Source organism: Brachycentrus maculatus, unplaced genomic scaffold (assembly GCF_059751285.1).
Source record: "Brachycentrus maculatus isolate JH-2025_06_01 unplaced genomic scaffold, ASM5975128v1 h1tg000344l, whole genome shotgun sequence".
Taxonomy (NCBI): domain Eukaryota; kingdom Metazoa; phylum Arthropoda; class Insecta; order Trichoptera; family Brachycentridae; genus Brachycentrus; species Brachycentrus maculatus.
This window is the reverse complement of record NW_028281093.1, coordinates 822,725-842,804: the sequence shown is the minus strand read 5'-3', so window position 1 is coordinate 842,804 and position 20,080 is coordinate 822,725. Positions and strand designations below refer to the sequence as shown.

Below are 20,080 nucleotides of genomic sequence, written 5' to 3'. Positions count from 1 at the left end.
TTAAAAAATGAATCGTAAATATATAGCATGCTTGATCGATTATTATTTGAGGGTGTTGGAAGTCAACTAATAATTAGTTATCCATACTATTCGACAAAATAAAGCCAACTTATCTAAAAGAAGTGTTTTACAAAATGATTTTTCAGTAAAAAATGTAATCACATAAATGAAAATGTAAATTTATTAATATATGTATGCACAGATTTTTTATGCATACTTTTGTTTTTGGAAAAATGGTTTTTTGATTAATTTTTTTTAATATGTGTATTATTTTTTATACTTTAATTTTGTTATTTTGTGTCATTACGTATAGTTACAAATATGGACTATAAAATTTAACTTACATGAATTTTAATACCAAGAATTCGATAAAAAAAATTAACCCTCCCAGTAGGTACTTACTCTAAACTCTTATTGTTTATTTTCAAAAACATGACATCTGTTCTAATTCCAGGTTCAATGCTTTCCTCAACACCGAGCGTGAAAAGCGAGTCATAATGGTGAAAGAAGGTCGAGCTGCTAGCGGGTGGGGCTACTTCACCCACTGCGCAGCTCTATGTGTCCTTCTGGCCATAGCCGTATGCTGTGCACCACTTCTCCATGACTACACAGTCGTGTACCGCGGCAGTTTGGATTCCTCGGTCCTAGTTTGCGTGATATCGACTATTCTGCATCTCTTCCTGTGGGTCCTAGTATGGCTATTCTTAACCATCAAACAGAAATGGGTGTTCAAGTTGAGGGTCACTATTGGAAAAGCGGCTGTGCGCTCAGCCAGATCTATCAAACTCGTCACCGATGTAGACCTGATTGGGAACAGCAAAGATGACGATTTAACAACACAACCCCTCTTGGTCGTTGGAAACGGAAGAACGTACACGATCTCGGAAAACTCACCAAAGAAAGCTATTTTAACCGTCATTCAAAAAGCCGCGCTCGATAAAAAGGCCAAGGCTTCGGGGAGTGATGACGGCGATGGAGAGGAGCAGATCTATTGGTTGAGACCGAAGACAGTTTCCCTGAACCCCTCGGATTCTACCGACAAACTGGCTTGGTTCAATAAGAAGCTGAACGCCAACAACGCCTCGGGAAAAGCCGGGCAGAAAGTAACCTTCAATGATGTTCCTTGTACGTCCAACTCACGGTAACTTTTCACACTCATACTGGCTGTCGTGTAACATGTGACTCACCTGTCCCTGTCTTGTGCCTGCCATGTGATGTGTGTCTTTGTAGTTAGACACTGTTTTGTAAAGACTATTAAAATCATAATAATTTTACCAAAAATTATATTTTCACAATGATGCGATACTGGGTGCTTGCAAATGGTTTCATTAAGCTATAAAGTCTTTTATAATAAAATAACAGATATATAACTATTTCTACATATATTATATTTGACCGGTGACCAGGTTTCATCATCAACATCAGGACATCATCAAACTAGTCCGTAAGACGAAGCACTGTCACTGTAAGATATATGTGGATAAAACTATTTATTGTAGTTGTTATTTTATTACATAAAGTGCAGTTCCACCAAGAAATGTCAGGACAAAACTTAAATCCAGTCTTACTCTGATTCACATATTATTACCAGAACTGACTGAAAAAATATATGTCCCGGCACTGCTGAGTGTCACCTCTATACATAATAAACCTTCGTATTGGTAGCATAAACACTGGTGTGAAATACACTATATTTTTATATTTGGTATTTTATTGTCATTTTAAATGTCTTACTCTTATAGATTATGTAACCGTTTTATGTTAACCTTTCACATACACTATGAAATCACACTGCTTTCTTCCGTCAACAAAATCATACACCTAAAGCTGAGTTTCCACTACATCCCAAACATGAGCGCTCTGTAGACTTTTGAAATAAAAAAGTTGTACTTCCATCAACTTGGCTGTCAAAGCAGATCAATATTGATCACTGCGGAACCATTCTCTATCGGCAATCACAAAGCGCTACACATTTGGGAATAAAGTGGATTACGCAGCTTTATAACAACTCAAACTATTCACTTTTACGTGTATATTATTGTATTATAATTTCAAAATCATTAATTTATTTATACTGGCATGAAATCAATGTTATTTGTTTTCACTCATTAGTTTTCTCAGTGCTTTTTTTGCTTTTAAATATGTATTCTGCATGTCGTTGTTTCTGTGTTATTTAAATATTTTTGCCTACAAATTAGATAAAAATACAACTAAGATAAACATTATTTCAAATGAAAAAAAAATCTAACATTGATTTTAAAACATTAATATGTATTGTTATAAAATATACATGTGTTGTATATATTTTTTCTGTGAACAAACACACCTACCTCAAACTAGGAAATCAGAAAAGTTCATAGGATAATATTGTAATTTTTATTAACCACGTAATGCTTTTGAATGAGCAGTGTTCACAGATGGCATATGTATCGTAGTGTGCCAACCTGAGTTATATATATATATATATTTTTTAAATAGGATAAGTTTTAAATTATGTAAACTCTTTAAATAAAAAAATTGAATAACTTGATAATTTTAGAGAATTTTTTTGAAAAAACCTGAGCATTAAGTGGTTAAATCTCAAAAAAATGCTATCTGTACAAACAATTTTTAAAAATATCAAACCGTACAAGTTTCTACCAGTAACTTCACCAGAAGAAACCTTATGGACTTTTTTGATCAATTACTTGGTTTAACACATTCATGCATATAAAATAAAGTTGATTAGTTGTTAATTCGCAAATTTTTTAATACCCATAACTTTGTTTAAAACCAAATTCTACTTTGTATTTAAGCATCAAGTGTTTTTGTTTGTGTTTTCAAAACACATAAAATCGAGTAAAAACCCTAATATTTATTGCAGCCTCTGGGCTGTAATATTTGTATGGACATGAAAGTGGTGTTAGATGCACAGAATATGTTTTTCAAGTAAGGTTTCTATTAAAGATCAATTATTATGATCATTATCAAGTAATGCTTCTATGTTAGTTCTGATTTTACCAGGAGGACATATGTCACACCTCCGTTCAATGTTTGTATGGGCATGAAAGTTGTGTTCGACGCAGAGAATGTGTTTATCAAGTAATGATTCTATTAAATATCAATTATTATGATCATTCTCAAATAATGCTTCTAATTAACATCAATTATTATGACCATTATCAAGTAAAGTTTCTAATTAACATCAATCATTACGATCATATGTCACAGGAGGAAAAATATCACATCTCCATTCAATGCTTGTATGGACATGAAAGTTGTATTCGACCCAAAGAATGTGTTTATCTAATAATGCTGCTATTAAAGATCAATTATTATGATCATTATCTAGTAATGCTTCTATGTTAGTTTCTGATATTACCAGGAGGACATATGTCACGCCTCCGTTCAATGTGTAACCAACTAACATACCGTGTCTGTGTCTGTCTTGTAGTAATAAGGAACGTGGAACCTCGCTACGTATCGGTGAAGGAGATGACGGGGACTACGCTACCCTGAGGGAGCTCCCTATGGGGGTGGGGTGCATGGGAGATCCGGGGGATGATACATCAGAGGAGGGAAAGGTACTACTAACCTCTATCATTTCTATAGTTAACGTTAAAACTTGCTCTTTGAATAATGGAATCAGAATGATTGTGGAGGTCCTTACCAAAAAGTTATATTCCCAATATTGCACAAAAAATTCCTTTAAATGCAAATCTGTTATGTTCACTGTATTCTATCGAAATCTTAACTAAAGTTATGACAAAACGTGACCAATCCTGTGTCAAACTAATATGAAATCTCAAATCACACCAAAACGTAACGATTTTACAAGCTAGAATTCCTGATTACTTCAAATCATTTATAATTGAAATCTAACATTTTGGTGAGGACCTCCACAGTTGTCATTACAATATTTGCTGGTCAGTTGGTATATTATCAAACAGGTTTCTTTTTAAATCCTTATCCATACCCAATGGTGTACATGGCACTGCATCAGGTTGACATAATGCTGTTTTTTAAACCCTCATCCGCACTCGATGGTGTATAGGGAACTGCATCATATAAATGCAGTGTTATCTTGATCGTTTACACATGAAGGAAAGGTAATCACCCCACTGCTTCAGGTACCAGTCCAGGGTAATATGGAATAAATATTACAGTGAAAAAATCACTTAATTTTTTTTACCCCCTCTGGAAATCGAACCCGAGACCTCTAGTACAGTAGCTGAGCGTATTAAACATTACACTACAGAGGCGGATCTTATTTTTACTTGAATTTTACTCATATGAAGTCCGCCTCTGTATTGTAGTTTGACAACCATGCTGGAGATTCCCTGTTCGATTCTCATGAGGGTCAAATAAAAATATATGATTTTCATTCTCATTGCTATTCAATCGGACATACAAATGTATGTGATACGTTCGTTATATTATTGCCCAATTGCAATAAGCCATACCCCGTAGGTATAAAATGTATCTCAGTAATCTCAGAAACATTCGTGATACGTCAAATTGTCAATATTGACATTGACAATATATTTACAAGTGTATTTTTATTGCTATTCTCAAAACAATCACACTATAGCAATGTTTTGTAGCTTACACTTTTGCACATGTTAAATTGATATAAGTACTTGATACACTTCCACTGGTTTATTAGACCAATAAATGCTTTGATTCATAAACATGTATTTTCTGACTTGTCAGAATAATACCATTTTAGATTTGATTGATCACAATTAGATTGATCACATAAAATTAAAGGTTTCATGATGATAATCACATAAAAGTTATAAATGTGTCGGGTTGTGGTCCCGTGGTTAGTGTCGTGGACTCTTAAGTCAGAGTTTCTCGGTTCGAACCCACTCTACCACAATTTGATACCTATTTTTAATAATGAGCCGCTTAGGCTCTCAGAAATAGTATTAAATAGAAGTATTTTTGTAAATATAAAAAAAAATATATACTTGTCTTTTTATTAAATACTAATTAATTTCATAATATTTGTGTAAATGCTATCCAAAGGGTTTTTATAATATACGCAACTTGATCAGCCTTGAGTAGTTCACACATTGAAAACATTTTTATTGATTTTGTTTTCATTTTATTGTCACTTATTTAGCATAAAAAACTTGTCTATAAATATTTATTAGACTGGAATAACTAATTTCAAGAAATTTCCTACGTTTGTCATATTCACTTACCCGCATTTTATTTGTATTTTTTCTGAATAACAATGTAACATCCTACCACTAACATTTTCATTGCTTGCGATACTAACACTCACCGTGTGTGCACAGCTTCTGGCTTGCGTGCGTGATGACAGCGTAACATACGCATGCACCAATCGGGACCTGATCCCACCGTGCGACTACGAGGATCCCAGTCCCTTACTAACACCGGAAGCCTTGCCCGACCCCCCGATGGAACAAAACTCACAAATGTCCCCGGTCACCACCTCCTCAGCTGTCACTGTGCATACCGAATGCCAGGTGAGCCCTCATGTACTGCACTAACCTAACCTAACTGTGTACTTCTGTTTGTTCTTAGACTTTTAGGGGCAGTAAGATAATAATAGACTTTTAACCTCTCCTTCCCAGTGACATGTTTTAAGTACAATTCGACTCTAAGAATGAAAATATCAATATTAAATATAATTTTTAATTAATGTTTTACTTGGTAAATACCACTATTTCTTAAAATCTACTGTGACACATGTTTCGATGCCACAGAATTTATTATAGATATATTCTACCACAAAGTGAATGTCAAATCAATTAATAAAATATAATTGATACGGGTTCAGAAATTTTATATTCTTCCATAATACTATTACACATAACATAAAAGTTATTTATTTGCAGCGACGGAACTAAATAATTTATAAAAAAATCAGGGATAGAATCACCAATATACAAACGTTTCTTAGTGTGTGTGTGTGTGTGTGTATGCTGTGCTTTGCGTTCACGCACACGCCAGGTATGGGGACTACTTTCTATGTATTTTCTTCTCATTTTCAGATATTTACAGGGCTAACATTACAACATTGATACATTTCAAATTCAGCTATGGTCAATAAAAGCAACATTAAGGAATATTCACATTTTTGACATTTTTAAATCACATTTTCATATGGTGTACAAAATACAAGTGAAGTTTTTAGCATCGCAAGGGCAAGATTAATCTTTCCGTGTGTACTGCTCCAACCGTGGGGTCATAATATGTCAGGTAAGATAGCTTGTGGCCCCACGTTTGGGGTTTAGAGATTATTTCTCGACTATTTCTAGATTATGTCGGGATTCAGACTACCAACACCATCTATTGATAATACAACACAATATTGCCAACTGAACAATGTTTTAAAATTTAATTAGTATCTTACAACTCAAGAGGTTAAAGTATGATCAGAAGTGATATCAATATAAAGAAGCTGTCTGCCATCCGAAATAATAATGTAAAGTGACTCCAGAAATATGCTGTCTGTTCATACCATCGTATTTAAATTATAAATAAAATAATAGTATTTTTTCTACTTTCAGTCGAGTAGTGGTACAACACCACGCTGTCTGAGACGAGCCGATTCCGGAGTTCCAGGAGAGGAGCCACATCGTTCAGGATCCGGAAGCAGCGGATCCTCTCCTCCCGACCCTCCTGGCTCCAGCACCAGCGAGTCTTCCAGCGGAGTCCACTCCTCAGCCAGTCTTCCCAACCACCGCCCCCGAGCAAACAGTCTCGACGACTTCATCCAAGACCATCAGCCAAAAGACGAAACAAGATTGAAAAGCTTCTCCTTACAACGTGGAGCTATTCCGCCATCGTTCATATCCAACAAAAACGACTGTCAGTCAGTTTACGGTTTCTCCGGCATCCATTACACAACTATCATCCATCCCATCAATGCTCATTTGACTGAAAATGGTTTACCGTCATCCGTAGTGGAAAATGGAATTGATAACACTGTTATCATCAGGCGGAAAAGTATGCAACCGAAAGCAAAAGTGGTTAATACTCCACCCGTCATAAACGAAGAGCCATTTGGACGATCGACGAATATGAAAATGACAACATTTACAAATAGTAAAGAGTCTTTGAGAAACATTGTTGCATCGTCGGCTACTCTTCCACATTATCCTACACAGCCTGTAGATTCAGTTTCACCGCATTGCTCAACGATGCCTTTATCTCTTGAAGCGAGAGGAGTTATGATGCCTCCACCGATGGTTTCGGGATCCAGCTGTCAGTCCTTCGCGAGACCGCACTGCACTTTGCCAACACACCAAGGAGGGCTGAGGTTAGTAGGCGCTGTTCAGGCAATCCGTAGACCTCCGGTGAATCCGAGAGCCGTCGCCGGCCATCATTCCTTCCCAGTGCATCTCATCCAACCCGCAAACTACGGGATGCACAATCACCTAATGCACGAGATAGAAAGAGACTCCGCCAACTATTCAATGGCATCAAGTGGCGATTCAGACAACAACATGTACATTAATCCCAATAGGGCATAAAGTGAATAACTGTTACTATTTTAAGTGTTACCGAGACATTGTAACTATTACATTATATATATTGTAGGTTGTACATACTAACTCATATGTAAAGGCACAGTTGTTGATCTCATTTCTTATAAAAATAATTATTAGTTTTGACTTAGATAATTAATATCTTTTAAATTAGTATGTAAAATATTGTTTGTAATTTAATATACGTATGTTTTTGACAATATTAATTTATGGCACGATGAAACTGGTAAATATAATTGTATTTCAAAGTTTAGAAAGATCAACAGAGAAAGTGAGCACATTCTGCTGTGATGGCAATAAAAATGTAGACATTCGATTGAAGTAAACAGTCAATATCAGGCTTTCTGTTATATTTAAATTTTCCTTAGAAAATGTGTATTAAAAGACACGAAGAATCGGTAATTTTAAATGCAAAATTTGTACATAATTATCTATTATTTTTCCTGTAGAATGTTTGTATAAGAATATTGCATTTTAATAGTCTAATATAATTTCATTGCACTCGGTGAGGAGACCATTTTCAGCCTTAATCACAACCACCTTTAAGACTGCTGTTGCACGAGTCCCGAAGACCAACGTAATATGAAATTTTTAGAGCAATAAGAAGTGATTTTGAGATTTGTATGATAATTAAGACGAGGCTTTTTTACACTAAATAAGAATATTACCATTTGTGTAGTTATATTGTATTAAATATTATAAACATACTACCACTGAGTATTCAATACGGTATTTACCAAATACAATAGTTCTTTAGTTTTTTTTAAAAACAATTTAAAGAAATCATATCGACCTTAATGAAGACAAAGTTACAAAATTATATGATAATTGATGGACAAATTTGGAATTCATATCTTTGTAAAGTGTCACTTTATTCTAAAAATAACTAGATTTAATGCTTTTCGATGTTTTTATGGTAGATTGAACCATGACAATATTTAAAATGTATACATTTAGCAAAATTTACATTTTCAAAGAATACTCTTTCTTACATGCGGGCTTTCAAAACATCTCAGTGAATGAGGATAGCTTTTTTAAAACAAAATAAATTTTGTACTTACTTACATAAGTTTTTACTGACTTAATCATAGAAAATATAAATAATGGTTTGTACTTTTGGAAAATCAAACATTTAATACATATTTTTAAAATAATTTATACTGTGCATACAGACATCCTCTAATATACAATGCAATAAAAGTCGAAAAGTAGTTACATTCTATAGGGTTTTATAAAATTTCTCTGAGACTGCTTAGCTCAATTGGTAAAGCAACGGACACAATATCTGAAGGTCCGGGGTTCAAATCCCGGAATAGACAGTTATTTTTTGTGATTGAATTATTTCATATAGTTGTAATTATTTCCTGCATTGAATTTTACACATTTTATTTGTTTTCATAAATGCTTATTTTAACCGAAATCCGCAAAAAGAAGACTGACTAGTTAACACTCAGTGACATACTTGAAACATTTTACAATTTAGAAAAATTATTTACATATGTAGCCCACTGTTTTAAATTTATGTGAAATGCAGCAATTTTTTATTGACTAATTTGAAAATAAAAACACATTGATATTCAGTGTGTAGAGTGAAACTTTTTTTATAAATATTTTCACAAATAAATATTAGAAAATTATTATAGGAAAATTAATGTTTAAATACTACATCGTCCTTTTTAAAGGTTGACTCGGAAGAGAAAATGTTCGCACGGATGAATGAATTACGTGATTTCTTCAATAGATTACTGTAATGATGAAGCAAATATACTTTGCATAAAAATATTTTTGCATTGATCCCTGCCACTACTTGTTTCACTGTTGGGGTAGTTTTTTGACTAATCAAATAACTATCATGCCGCTTTTCAGCAGGGGTGGGCAGAGAGAATTGAACGGACTTTGCAAACATTCTCCGCCTCTACCACATTCATGCATCTTCTCATACTCCATTGCTCCTGACCAGACCACTTCGAAGTATTTGAAATACTTGATCATAGCCATTTCCACAGTCTTCATATGCTTCTATTACTAACCACATTCTCCTCATCAATTTGTTTTACTGTTCTTTTATCACTCATTCGATTAGAGGGTATGTATGAGGATTTCCTCATATGCATGAATGTGGAAGAAGCGAAGATTGTTTGCAAAAATAGATTCTCTCTGTCTACCTCTGCAAAGAAGCGTTGTGATGGTTACATAGTTAGTTAGTTAGTAATTCGTTTATAAATGGGAGCTTTCTTAATTCTCTGTCGCCAATTTTTTTTAATGTGAATTTTAATAATTGAGAGGGGCAGTCAAAAAGTAATGCCTCCTATTTTTTTCTACTACAGTATCTACTCAATGAATTAGGGCCACGCAGAATTTCGCGCATTTTCTCAATTCAAACAGGAATAACTCAGAGAAAACCTTGAATAAAACAACATTGAATTTTATTTACACATGAACACTTTATTACGCTTAAATTATGCATATATTTTCGTATAAATATAGTTAGTATTTAGTATTTCCACCTTTGGCAGAAATAACTGCCTCAATTCTTTTTGGCATACTTAAAATGCACTGTTTTATCATTTTTTTATTTCTTCGTCTTCTGACCATATTTTTTGAATATTTTTTTTAGACAGTCTACTGTCGGATTTAAAAATGAGTATACCTTATTTTTTAACATGCTCCATACGTTTTCTATAGGATTAAGGTCCGGAAAATTTCCAGGCCAGGGGAGCAAAGGCAGATTTTTGTTAGACAAAAATTTTATTATTGATTTAGCCCGGTGGCAAGGTGCCCCATCCTGCATGAAGGTGTATGGACCTTCTGTTGGGTCGAGTGTATGGTAGAAGGGCAATAAAATTCGTTCGAGGACCTGCTTATAGGAATTTTGGTTCATTGTTCCTTCCACGAAAAACAACGGAACAGGTAAATTGTTAATAATACATGACCATATCATTGTTGCAGGGGGGTGTTTGATAACTTTTACCACACAGGCCTCATTGTAACGTTCCATTGGTGTTCTCCTGACGAATCGACGGCTCTCTGTCACGGCTTCTAACCGGCACTCATCACTAAAGATGACCTGAAAAATAATGAAAATTTAAGTTTAATTCAAATATATAAGTTTATTTACTAAAATGATATGTTGAAAATTCAATTTAAATAAATACCTTTTTCCAATCATCTACCGAGTAATTTCGATGTAGCCTGGCCCATTTTAATCGATCCGCTTTCATTCGTGGTGTCAATTTTGGTACTTTTACAGGGCGCCTGCATTTCAGATTTACTTCGTAAAGACGTCGCCTCAGTGTTGATACCGATATATTTATACCCTCTTCTTCCAATTTTATTTTTAATGTTTTTGCTGATGCACTGCGGTTTTCTAAGGCACTTTGAACGATTTTTCGATCAGTCCTCGGTGTTGTTTTTCTAATCCTACGACAGTTCTTTCGCCGATTGCTGGTGGCGGGTGACTGATTTTTTATTGATTTTGAAATTCTGTCCACTGTTTGACGAGAAACGTTTTCTTTTTTTGAAATTTCTCTATTAGATAGTATTCCTAATTTCAGTAGCACTATAACACTAGACTTTTTTTCCTCAGAAATGTCTTTACTTTTTCCCATTTTGTCCTTTTCAAAAAAAACACTTGTGTTTACAAAAAAAATTTATACTTTATGAACTAAAATTAAAAATTAAGTTTTTTTCACAAGACACGATAACTATATAACCTCTCTGAACAAAACAACAACTAGAACTCAAGAAACTTCACTAATAAATGAGATAGGACTATTTTTTGAACATTCAACTATCTGTCTACCTGTGCTAATTAGGGACCTTTCTCAAAAAAAGGGTTTGAAATTTTGTAAAGGCTTAAATAATCCAGGTATATTTTACATATTATTGAAGGTAATATACATGATATTAGATGTCAATAGAAAATTTAAAGTATTTATGTAAAATAAATATAATAATCCAAAAGATTTCAGAGTATTCAAAAAAATAATGGGTGGCCCTAATTCATTGAGTAGATACTGTATGTTAACTAAGTAAAAAATTTGATATTGGCAATAATCCTCAAACCTTCTATAAATACATTCAGTATTATTATTCTGCATCAAAAGGTGGCAGTAAAGCAGTCGCTTGTAAAATGGCCGACATTGATTTTTATATTAGACATCGTTCTGTGATTGATTTTTGGATGCAGAAGGTGAAATGCCCATTCACATTCATAATAGACTTAAAAATATGTACAGAGAATCAACAGTGGAAATCAGCACTTTTAGATGATTGGGTTATGGCTGTAACAAAGCTAAAGGATCAACACTGTTGGTTGAGGAAAAACAGAGCCATAGGGCGCTTATCAACTACCTTAATTTTACCGTCCGGAAGTCCGGTTTTGAAAAATGAAAGCGACTAGGACAGTTTAGCGTGATCAAATTTATGCGCAACGTGTTCACGCACCGATCAAGAGTTTCGATCCGAATAAAGATGGACAAAAGCACAAGCCAATCTAAGACAATCATCTTTTTAAAACGCCAACTGATGTGCCGGGGGGTAAAATTCTGAGTAATTCCATGTATTGGACCAACGATCGCAGTGCGTTATTGCATTTTAATTTCTTGATAAATAAACAATAATAAATAAAATAAGAGGCATTAGTTTTTGACTGACCTTCGTACAATAACATTGTGTCATCTACACGCACTCAGGTGCCGATAAGAAAAACATTTTTCCCTCTATTATCATCTTCATTATATCATTTGTATATTTTCATATTTAACTTCTTTATAAGTCAATGTCATAGTGAACTAATGTGTTTCAATCAATGAGCCTTCTTTATAGTATGACTCTCACTGCCAAAACATGTTATCATTTAAAATTGTAAGACAATTATTTGAATTGTTATAATATACCTACGTTGTTAACAATTAGAAGATAGTTTTGTACATTTGTATATTTTGTTACATATATTAAGGTGTTGCTTAAAGTATCGTTGCATTGTATAAAAAGCACAAATGTACTCTTAAATTTAAGGTTTCAATATCAACTAAACATATTTAAAAAACACAGAAGGGATCAGAGTAGTTTTTCTATTTAACGGTAATATAAATGACTCTATCTTGAATGAATAAAACATGGAATGGACCGATATTATTATTATAATACTTTATAATCATTATGAATATATAATAAATATTGTATTTAACCTATTGCTTTGAAAATATTGATGCGTTATCACTGATTTATCAACTATGGATGTAAACATTAGTGTACGGTTAGGGCTTGTTTTCAAAACCAATTCTAGTTCAACTTGATAATATCTGTTGCTGAAGAATTGCAGTTACTGGCAAGTACTAATACAGTGCATGCTTTTCGTAATGTGAATTCTTCCATTAGTTACTGTGCAGAGTCTGCATTAGACAACGCAACAAACATATATCTCAATAAAACATATGACATACACATCAAATAAATATAATGAATGCATATTAGACTTTCTAGTATTCCTTCAAGTTGGAATTTTGGAAAAGTTGTTATCTTATAGTTTGTGAAACATGGCAGTCTCTCAATAAACATCCCACTTTACGTAGTTTTGCATTAAAATTGATGACTTCATTCTCGTAAATGGTAATGGAAAATTCCTTTCATAATATTTTGGGTCAGTCCATATTTTCGTTCACAGTTTCTGGATTTTGCTCTACTTAGGGGTTATTTAAAGAAGGTTTCTGCAAGTAAAAACTTACTAACTTAAACCAAGAATGTCTCTGAAGAAATATCAAGTAGATATTTTCAATTTAAGCATTAATATAACTTCCGAAATTAGAGTAATGTGCTTATCAATCATGGGTAGAATGGTGAACATTACACGCGTACAAAGTTAAAGTGACTTAAAACACCCTATGACGCTTCAAAAGCCATGTTAATTTTCAGACAGATTCAAACTCATATGTTTCTATTTAAAGTGGGGATAAAAGTGATATTTTGTTTTTCTTCAGAGAACTACCATGTGAAACACCCCGTACAAAAACTCACACATACTTATCATCTTACGTACAAGTCAAAAATTTACCAGTACATATAGTATATCCAATGTGACATAATATTTGAAACATACATATAGTGGCGATTAAAAAAATAGATTAAGAATGTTTGGATACTTTACAAGACGTAGCAAATATGATAAACAAACAAATAAACATATAAATTTTGCTTATTTTCCTATTTTAAACTTCCAAATACCTGCTGATTTTTTTTCTAAGAATTCCTACGATGAAAGTGCACAAATATTAATGCATTAAGGATGTAATATATTTAAAAATACCAACATCTGATATTTAATCATTATACTTTTATGAAAATGAGTATCAGAAGTATTACTAAATTATCAATAAATAATCAATCAATGTTATTTTGTATCCATATAGCAAACGATTTTTATACTTTGCCATAAATATACATATGATAAAAACATGAATGGTATTTTTATCTTGTATGTTAAATTTGCGTACGAGGTATCAGAAGATCCTAACAATTTTTATACAAATTTTACTAATCTAGGTAAGTGTCTGAAAATACATAGTAATAAGTAAATGTGCTCATCCAACAATAATTTGAAAAAATGTAATGATCGATGAAATATAAAAATATACCATTAATAAAACCCGATATGATTTTATTTTTCATTATTCATGATCCTCACCCCTATAGCTACGTTGTAGAATGCTATTCATTCCATGAACTGATATGGTCAGCAACGCATATGTTATTCAAAGAGCAAAAACAAGGGGACAGTTGCTGACTGATATCAAAGTCCGGAAGGTGTCCTATCTGAAGCATATGCTAAGAAAAGAGAAGTGCGAGCTATTGCACTCACATTTTGAGTGTGTCCAAATACTTGTTCACAAATCTGGATTACCTCTAGTTATAGAAGTTATTTTTTTGACATCTCAACATTCACGAAGAAGAGTATAAAAGTCTGGGCATTTACGGGGCTTACAACTGTCATTGGCTGGTTTTAGTGATCATTTTACACATGTGTAACATTCACCAATTCTACCCGTTATTGACAACCACACTATTCAAATTCTTGTAAGTTCTAAATATATTTATATGATACAATTTCGAAACATTGTGCTTGAATCACTAGAATTTCACTAAAGACATCTATCGGTGAGATGAAAGAAGCTTTTCATTGAGCAAAAACTCTTTCAATTGTATGTGAGGTCCTAATCCTGGATTATAATCACATACATGAACCATACTTAAACCAGCCTATGACGGTCGTAAGTCCCATTAATGCCCAGACTTCCATATTCTTCTTCATCTTTGTTAAAATGTCAAAAAATGCTATTTTACTTAATCGTAAAAGGCAAAATAGAGGGTTGACAAGGTGTGAGTGGAAGACAGATTGGACGGGGATGAGGACCGTCAAGTCGCTGTTTAGCGCTGCCCAAGATAAGGACAATTATTCTTAAGTGATGGTTGACATCAGGGGGACCTGACATGACACGCAAAATAAGAAGAAGAACACCCCTATTGCCTAAAAAACACCCTACGATGGTTGTTTGTTAGGCTATTAGAACGTCAAAACTCAAAAAACTTGATTTTTTAGGAAAACGTTTATAAAGTTTAAAAATATCAAGCCACTTACTGAACTTTTTACTGGGCAACAGATCTTTTTAGGTAAAACCTGAAGGTTTTTTCTCCATTTGAAAAATATTTAAGGGAATAATAAATATGGGAAAATTATTTAGAGTGTGATTTAAACGTTGACGATGAAGCGGAACGAGCGCAGAGTAAACACAATGCAAATAGAAACATTTACACGTAAAATGTTATCTAGTCGAGCGGGAGAAGTAGAGGCTAAAGAGTGCCCGAATCGAGTAAGTCTGCTTGCCGCGCGCTGAAACGATGAGCGGTTACAATGGCGCCTGTAAGTGAATGCTTTTCGCGCTGAGTACCTAGAAGAGATACTTCTTGAACATAAATATGCAGCAGCCGAGGCGAGCTGGATAAATCGTGTCGAGAAGGGAGGATGGCTTAGCTATAGAATTTTACACCGATGAATATGAAAATAAAGACAATAGTCATATTTTGGGGTGAATTGCGTAATAATACAAACGTCAAATGGGAACATATAGCTCACTCCTTTCAACAACGCCATAAATCAAAAAACTTTGTTTTTCAGGAGAACGTTTTTAAAGTTTAAGAATATAATGAAATGTATAAAAAATAAATATCAAGCCACTTATTGAACTTTTTACTGTGCAACAGATCTTTTTAGGTAACACCTGAAGGTTTTTTCTCCATTTGAAAAATATTTAGTATATTTAAAAAAAAAATTAAACAATACCTTTTCTTCAAAATGCAAAAACACTTTCTGCCCTGCAGCGGGTAAATGTTAAGTTAAAAATATGCTTCTTTTGCTGGGATATAGTATATTTTCTGGGCATTCCGAAAACATGCACAACTGAAAATTGACGATTTTTGATTTATGACTTTCTTGAAAGGAGTGAGCGATAGCCAATTGAAGCACCAATCAATAACAGTGTAAATATTGAAAAAACTGTTAAATAATAATAAAATATGAGGCAATGTGGTTGGTAATAGAAGCAGAGGAAGATCGAGGAAAACTTATATAATAATCAGGTTGCATGCAACATGTATGAATGTGGAAAAGGCGAAGATTGTGAGCAAAGACAGATTTTACTTTTAATTTAAAATAGTTTCAGTTCATTTTTTTAAAGAATATTTTGTATTGTTGTATTTCCTTTGAGATTTTCTTGTTCTTTCTCTCAGATGAAATCTCTCTTTTTCTTTATTTTGTAAGAAGTTTCACTTCATTCAAGTATTCGGTGCTGCACGCGCAATATTATGTATTTATATCATTGCAAATTGCAGATCTTTCTCGAATACTAACAACATATTAAGATTAGGTATACCAAATAGATGACCTTTGATTTTAACTTAAGAGGTGATAACATTAGTCAATGGAAAATAAATAATTTAGTTTATGAAGAGAATTTCCGGTACAGACATCGACACACAGGAAATCGAATTTTTATTTGGCACAATACACAATGATGATCAATAGTCACAAAATCTCAAAGTATGTTTCCTTGTCAAAATCATTGGCATATTACCATTCAATAAATCCATCGCCAAAAAAGTAATTTAAAAAAATGAAACGCTTGTAACATAAAATACCACTTTTTGAATTTATTAACGTAAACACGACTAGTTTCGAGAACTATAATTGCTCTCATCAACAGGTGAAAATAGAAACTAACAAGCAATAAATAAGATAATTAAGATACTAAGGTAATACCACTTAAAAACACTACGTCATGACTGCCAGTTTTAGAATAATCATTCCATCATCAGCTCAAAAGAATACTATTTTAATTTGAGTTTTAGTAAATACCAATATCTTTTGTGATAGGTGTTTGAAAATAATGCGGAATGCATCGAAACACGTGTCATAATAGATTTTAAGAAATAGTGGTAATTATTAGGTAAAACTTTAATGAAAAATGGATAAATTTTGCCACGAAGTGATTGCCGAATCAATTTGATGAGAAAACAAATGTAGACTGTTAATATAAGAGTGTTATATATTACCATTCCACAAAATCTTTTAATGTACGAAATACTTATAAATCTGTTTACATAAATGGGAGGATTATTTTGAATGCCTACTAGTTATAAAAAACATGTAACATACATAAACGGAATACCAAAATATTCACACATCTAACAACACCTAAGAGAACTTCGCTGGTTCAATCAATCGTCAATAAACGTTCAAGCCTTGCTGGACAGTTTTTAGGGCAATTGAAATAGCATCGGATAATTCGAGTTAGGATTTTGAATACAAATAACCACTTAATGATCTATAAACCTTGTACATAATAAGCAAGGTAAAGAATAAATGCAACTCACATCTAAAAAAAGAGATTTGGGAACAAGAATGTATTTGGACACACTCAAAATGTAAATATTTTAGTTTATGTTAGTATTTAAGGTTAGGTAAAAAAATTGTGTTGTGATGGTCAATCATGGGTAAAAAATGGTGAAACTCACTAAATTCATATAATAGCATTCAAAGAAGTTGTAGACCTTTAATTATTTAAAAAAAACTATAGAAATATAAAACATTATAAACTTAATAAATTGTTTTACTGAACGATTACTTTATATGACCAAGGTACGGGACCGTATCGTACCTTGGGCCAAGAGAAGAGGTTTTGTAAAATGTCATTCCTATGTATACTATGCATGATAAGCACATAATATATCCTAACAATATGACTATAAATAACCGATCTATTTGGTTATTAAAAAAATTACGTACTTTGACAGTTAATCATTTGATGAGACTTTGAAAAAAAAACGGCCCAAGTTACGAACCTCTCCCCTACATATGTTGAAATGTTAAAAAAACAAAGAAAATAAAATACCGAGGCACTAAACCTTCGTTTGTTTGTGTTGGTGTAAAAGTGCGACTGTTAAATTGTATATGTATTTTTGACAATCTAAGACAATAAATAATCGCAAAGCAGTAACAATAGTATGCTCTAAAGGAGAGGTATGATGAGCGCGCGTGGCATGTTTGGGCAGACCGCCAAGTGCTGTCAATCACGTATCAACTAGTTTTATATACTGACAAGTTACGAGGACGGGACTCGAATGAAAATATCATTTTTTTAAAAAAATGTTTTACTTGGTAAATACCATTATTTGTAACAATATATCGTGACACGTGTTTCGATGCATTCTGCACCATTTTCAAACTCCGTATGGAGTTCGGAACCATTTTCGCAAAATACTGTCTGAAAAGTGAATAAATGTAGTTCAGTAATAATTATAACAAAAATTTTTTTAGTCGATTCAGCAGTCACTTTCTGGAAAAACCTTTCAATTTTTTTCAAATTAATATAATCTTTCAATATTAATACCGCTATTTCTTTAATGTCACACGATTATCAATGTATGCCGCATCCTACGGTTTTAGAAAATGATGAGAAATGCATAGAAAGACGTTGCACAATAGATTGTAATAAGTAGTGGTACATATTTACCAAGTAAAACTTAAAAAATGGATAGATATTACCACAAAGTGACTGCCGAATCAATTAATGATAAAGTATAATTCTTTCGTATCTTACTAAATAACTTTGATTCAAATTCACTGTAGATGATTAATTAATTACTATGTAGATCGGTTTCGAATCAAATGGCTCCTTTATGAAACATGTATATTTTTATTATTCCATATTCTCCTATGTTCAGACACAAAAAAATTAACTTTAATGTGGACAAAACCCAGATTTGTGAACAAAGATTTAGACACAATGTATGAGGAGATATTCTTCTTCGTCTATATTGAGATGTCAAAAATGTATATTTTTATTTATTATAATTTAAATTATACACCCACCAATTTTCAAATAGCTGAACTAAGGACAAATGTGAAAATTGTTTACAACATTTTGAGTGTGTCCAAATACTTGTTCACAAATCTGGATTATCTTCAATCATAGGAGTTATTCAAAAATAATAATAATAATAATAATAATATGAAAAATAACTCCTATAATTGGAGATAATCCAGATTTGTAAACACGTATTTGGACACACTCAAAATGTTGTAAACAAATAAACAGGTCAAATTTTAAGCTAAAGTAATGAAAATGAAAATGATATTTCCTGGTGTTTCTCATGTATGTGATTTTAATCCAGGATTCGGATCTCACATACTAATAAAAGAGTTTCTGCTCAATAAAAAGCTTATTTTCATCTCACCAATAGATGTCTCTAGTGAAGTTCTAGTGATTCAAGAACAAAGTTTCATAAATATAGAACTTCCAAGAATTTGAGTAGTGTGGTTGTCAATAATGGGTAGAATTTGTGAATGTTAAACGTGTGTAAAGTGATCACTTAAACCAGCCTATGACGGTTGTCAGCCCCGTAAATACCCAGACTTCTATAATCTTCTTCATCTTTGATGAGATGTCAAAAAATAATATGAAAATAACTACTGTTATTGGAGATAATCCAGATTTTGTGAACAAGTATTCGGACACACTGAAAATGTTTGTGTATAATGTAAAACTAAAAAAATGTATACTCCACGAATTGTCGAAGTGACAAAATGTTAAAATTGTCAAAATTGTTACTTTTAACCCCGGTCTCCCCTATATTAGATTTATTAAATTTTTAATCCAATACGCCCGAGTGAGATTCATTTCCCAAGTAGGGTGGCTGCTTTGTTGACCAACGTGTTTCGGTCGGGTTTGGCTCCCTGGCCATAATTTTGGCGGTAATTGGCGAGTGAAGTGGTTTCTTTGTTTGGTCACTTAAGTATGATGGATTCGTTTTTTTATCCGTCCCTCACTTCATTTATCGATAATAATTTCACTTATTTGACAAACGAAATGACGGCACTTAATTATCATCTACTTTCAACTCGGTTATCTCATTCATTTGTTTGGTGTGAATTTGTTGAACTTAACGAGAGTGAATTTAGTGAACTTAACGTTTAAAAAAATTATGTTTTAATTTTTTTTGTAAAATTATGTTTAATTTGA

The 20,080-nt window shown here is 32.9% G+C and overlaps 1 protein-coding gene and 1 long non-coding RNA gene across 4 annotated transcripts in view; one reads left to right on the top strand and one right to left on the bottom strand.

The window, feature by feature from the left end:
* tinc (transmembrane protein tincar) overlaps window positions 1-12,600 on the top strand; it is a 293,902-nt gene extending 281,302 nt beyond the window's left edge. For 2 of the 3 annotated variants that reach the window (XM_088269293.1, XM_088269294.1), the window contains 4 exons: window positions 455-1,141; window positions 3,434-3,563; window positions 5,286-5,477; window positions 6,525-12,600. In XM_088269293.1, the coding sequence (XP_088125419.1) occupies window positions 455-1,141; window positions 3,434-3,563; window positions 5,286-5,477; window positions 6,525-7,490 (1,975 nt within the window). In that variant the 3' untranslated portion in view covers window positions 7,491-12,600. The remainder of the gene's footprint in view (window positions 1-454; window positions 1,142-3,433; window positions 3,564-5,285; window positions 5,478-6,524) is intronic. The other variant, XM_088269295.1, reaches the window with a different exon arrangement.
* Window positions 9,930-14,150, bottom strand: LOC148303854 (uncharacterized). Its single transcript, XR_015838417.1, has 2 exons — window positions 10,661-14,150; window positions 9,930-10,572 (listed from the first exon to the last, which is right to left on the bottom strand). It is a non-coding gene; the product is annotated as an uncharacterized LOC148303854 (long non-coding RNA).
* Window positions 14,151-20,080: the final 5,930 nt, after the last annotated feature.